Consider the following 3,130-nt stretch of genomic DNA (forward strand, 5'->3'; position numbering starts at 1 on the left):
ATTAATTACATTCATTGGGTTATTAATAAACTATTAATTAATTTATTAGTTTAATAAACACATATATTCTAAAATAGTAAGTGCGAGAAGGTACACACCTCAATGTGACCTATGGTATCCATTATTAGTATAACACTATGAAATATGATTAAGGCCTAAATGCGACTTTGTGTCCGTCCCACTAAGGAAGGTTTCTCGTCATATTCATACCAAGGTTGGCTTCTTACGAAGATAGGATACGGTGATGTTTTTTTGGCTTGATCGACCCTAAGGCCACACTCTATAAGTTAAGTCATAAATCTCAAAATAATGTGTTACACTAACAGAGATAGAATTATGCTTTTGTAGTCGATAATTGTATCTTGACCAAACCAGGGGTGTTTTATTTTTAAAAGAGAAAATGTGAGTTATTTAAAGTTTTAAACAATAAAGATAAGATTGTCTTATAGGCTATCTTAATTTAATTTGACCGACCCTAAGGCGACATTTTATTTATTGGGTAGTTTTATCGTGGAATAGTAAATGTTAGGTTTATGTGTTTTAATTTTTGTGTTCATGCATAATATTTACTTTCCAAATTATAGATATTTTCAAATTATAATATTCTTGTCTTTTATTTCTTTCAGTAATGTCGAATGATGGCAATTCTATTACTGTTTTACTATCACTTGAAAATATTAATGGTGATAATTTTATAAGATCGAAATCGAATCTAAATTTGATGTTAATTTGTGAGAATAATAAATTTGTCCTAACTGAGGAATGTCTTGAAGAGTTCGCAGCCAATGCCCCAAAAAACATTTGGGACAAATATGATACCCGATATCAATCCAATAATGCTTGTGAGCATGAATGATGTTCTAAGAATAAAGCATGAATTCATGGAAACTACTTTTGAGATAATGGAATCTTTGCATGACATGTTTGGGAAGCAATCTAATCAAAGCAGACATGAGGTTGCTAGAACCTACATGACTACTAAGATGAAGAATGGTGTTTCTATGTGTGTACATGTCTTGAGAATGATTAACGGGATGCATGAAGAAAAAATATATGGGGTTGTCATTGATGAGTGTACACAAGTAAGCATCATAGTTGAATCGCTCACTCCTACTTTCTCCGAGTTCACAACTAACTACATTATGAATAAGTTGGAGTTTAACATGACCCAGCTGTTGAATGATTTGCCGACATTTGAGTCTCTTAACAAGACTATAACTAAAGTGGAAGAGGAAAATTTGATTGAGGAGAAACACTCAACCTCTAAGGATAATACCAAGTAGAGGAAGAAGAACAATGACAAGGACAAGAATAAGGGAAAGAAGTCTGAGAATGGCAAGAAGGCACCAAAATCCAAGGAGAACAAGAATGACCATAACTCCAAAAATAAGGAACCTAAGTGAACGTGTTTTCACTGTGGAGTTGAAGGTCACTAGAAGAGAAACTGTAAAAAATATCTCGCTGAGTTGAAAAAAGAAAGGTAAATATGATTTGCTTCTACTTGAAGCATGTATAGTGGAAGACGATATGTCATCCTGGGATTCAGATTCAGGAGTCACTAACCGTGTTTGTTTTTCTATGTTGATAATTAAGTCATGAAGGCATTTTCTAGATGGCCAGGTGACTATGCAAGTTGGAAATGGAGCGCCCATTTCAGCAAGAGCAATAGGAACAGTCTGTTTATATTTTGGAAATAATTTTCTTATTTTGAATAATGTTTATTTTATTCCTTTATTTTCAATAAACTTAGTTTCTTTATATATGTTGCATGAACAATCTTTTTATAATAATGTGATTGTTATTTTGAAGAATGGATTCAAAATTTGTAAAGCAGAACAAACAAACAGACTGTACATACTCAAGCCTATTGAACGATCGCTAAATAACTCTGAATTATTTAAAGTGGGTAAACCAAAAGGTAAAAAAAGGCAAAAGGTTTCAAATGAGGATGAAACATATGTTTGGCATCTTAGACTTAGTCATATTGGTCTAGACAGAATAAAAAGATTAACAAAAGATGGATCATTGAGATAACTGACTGTTGGAACTCTTACAGTTTGTGAGTCTTGTCTAGAAGGAAAAATGACCATACGTCCTATCTCCGTGAAAGACAATTGAGCTAAAGAACCATTAGAATTTGTACACAACGATGTCTGTGGTCCAATCAACGTGTAGGCTAGAGGGCTATGAGTACTTCATCACTTTCATTGACGACTACTCAAGATATGGTCATACTTACCTAATGCTTAGGAAGTTAGAAACCTTTAGCAAGTTTGAAGACTTCAAAGCTCAGGCTGAGAAGCAGATAGGTAAGACTCTTAAACATTTTGATCAAATCAAGGTTGTGAATATTTAGATTTAGAATTCAAAGATTCATGCTGGAGAATTTTATTTTACCCTAGTTCGCAGCACCTGGAACACAAAGAAATAGGACCATGTTTGACATGGAAAGGTCTATATTACGCTACTCTTCACTTCCTCTCTCATTGAGAGGATATGCACTTCAAACGGTGACGTACATTTTGAATGTAGCCTCATCTAAAACCCTAAGCAAGACTCCACTGGTACTGTTGAATGGTAACCAACCTAGTTTGCGCCATTTCTGCATGTGGGGCTATATTGCTCATGTTCTTAGACCTAAGTCAGGGGAACTTGAATCGAGTTCTGAAGTGTGCATTTTCATGGGCTTCCATGACAAAGACACAAGGTGGTTATTTCTATAGTCCCAAGGAAAAATAGGTATTTGTTTCCACAAATACGACCTTCCTTGAATGCGACCAAATGACTAAGTATAAACCTCGGAGCAAGGTAGTTTTCGAGGAGCTCACAGCTGATAAAATTCCATCACATTCATCATCATCATTAAATCTTAAACGAGAAACTGAGTAAACGACTATTCCTGAAAAGGAAACCCCAGTGCACGTCATAGTGGGAAGATTGTGAGATAACTTGTTCACTATGAACATGAGGCACATGTCCTCAGACAAGGGAGACCCATTGGCCTTCAAAAATACAATGGGGGATCCTGAAAAGGAAAAATGGCAAAAGTTCATGAACCAATAAATGGAATCGATGTATTCCAATTATGTCTGGGAACTTGTAGACCCACCTAATGATCACAGGCTCATTG

The 3,130-nt window shown here is 35.0% G+C and overlaps 1 protein-coding gene across 1 annotated transcript; it reads left to right on the forward strand.

The window, feature by feature from the left end:
- The first annotated feature begins 812 nt into the window (after positions 1–812).
- Positions 813–1,283, forward strand: LOC133806134 (uncharacterized). Its single transcript, XM_062244262.1, has one exon. The coding sequence runs from the start codon at positions 813–815 to the stop codon at positions 1,281–1,283; it is 471 nt and encodes a 156-aa protein (XP_062100246.1).
- The last annotated feature ends 1,847 nt before the right edge of the window (positions 1,284–3,130 follow it).

This window comes from Humulus lupulus, chromosome X, assembly GCF_963169125.1.
Source record: "Humulus lupulus chromosome X, drHumLupu1.1, whole genome shotgun sequence".
In the NCBI taxonomy this organism is placed as follows: Eukaryota; Viridiplantae; Streptophyta; class Magnoliopsida; order Rosales; family Cannabaceae; genus Humulus; species Humulus lupulus.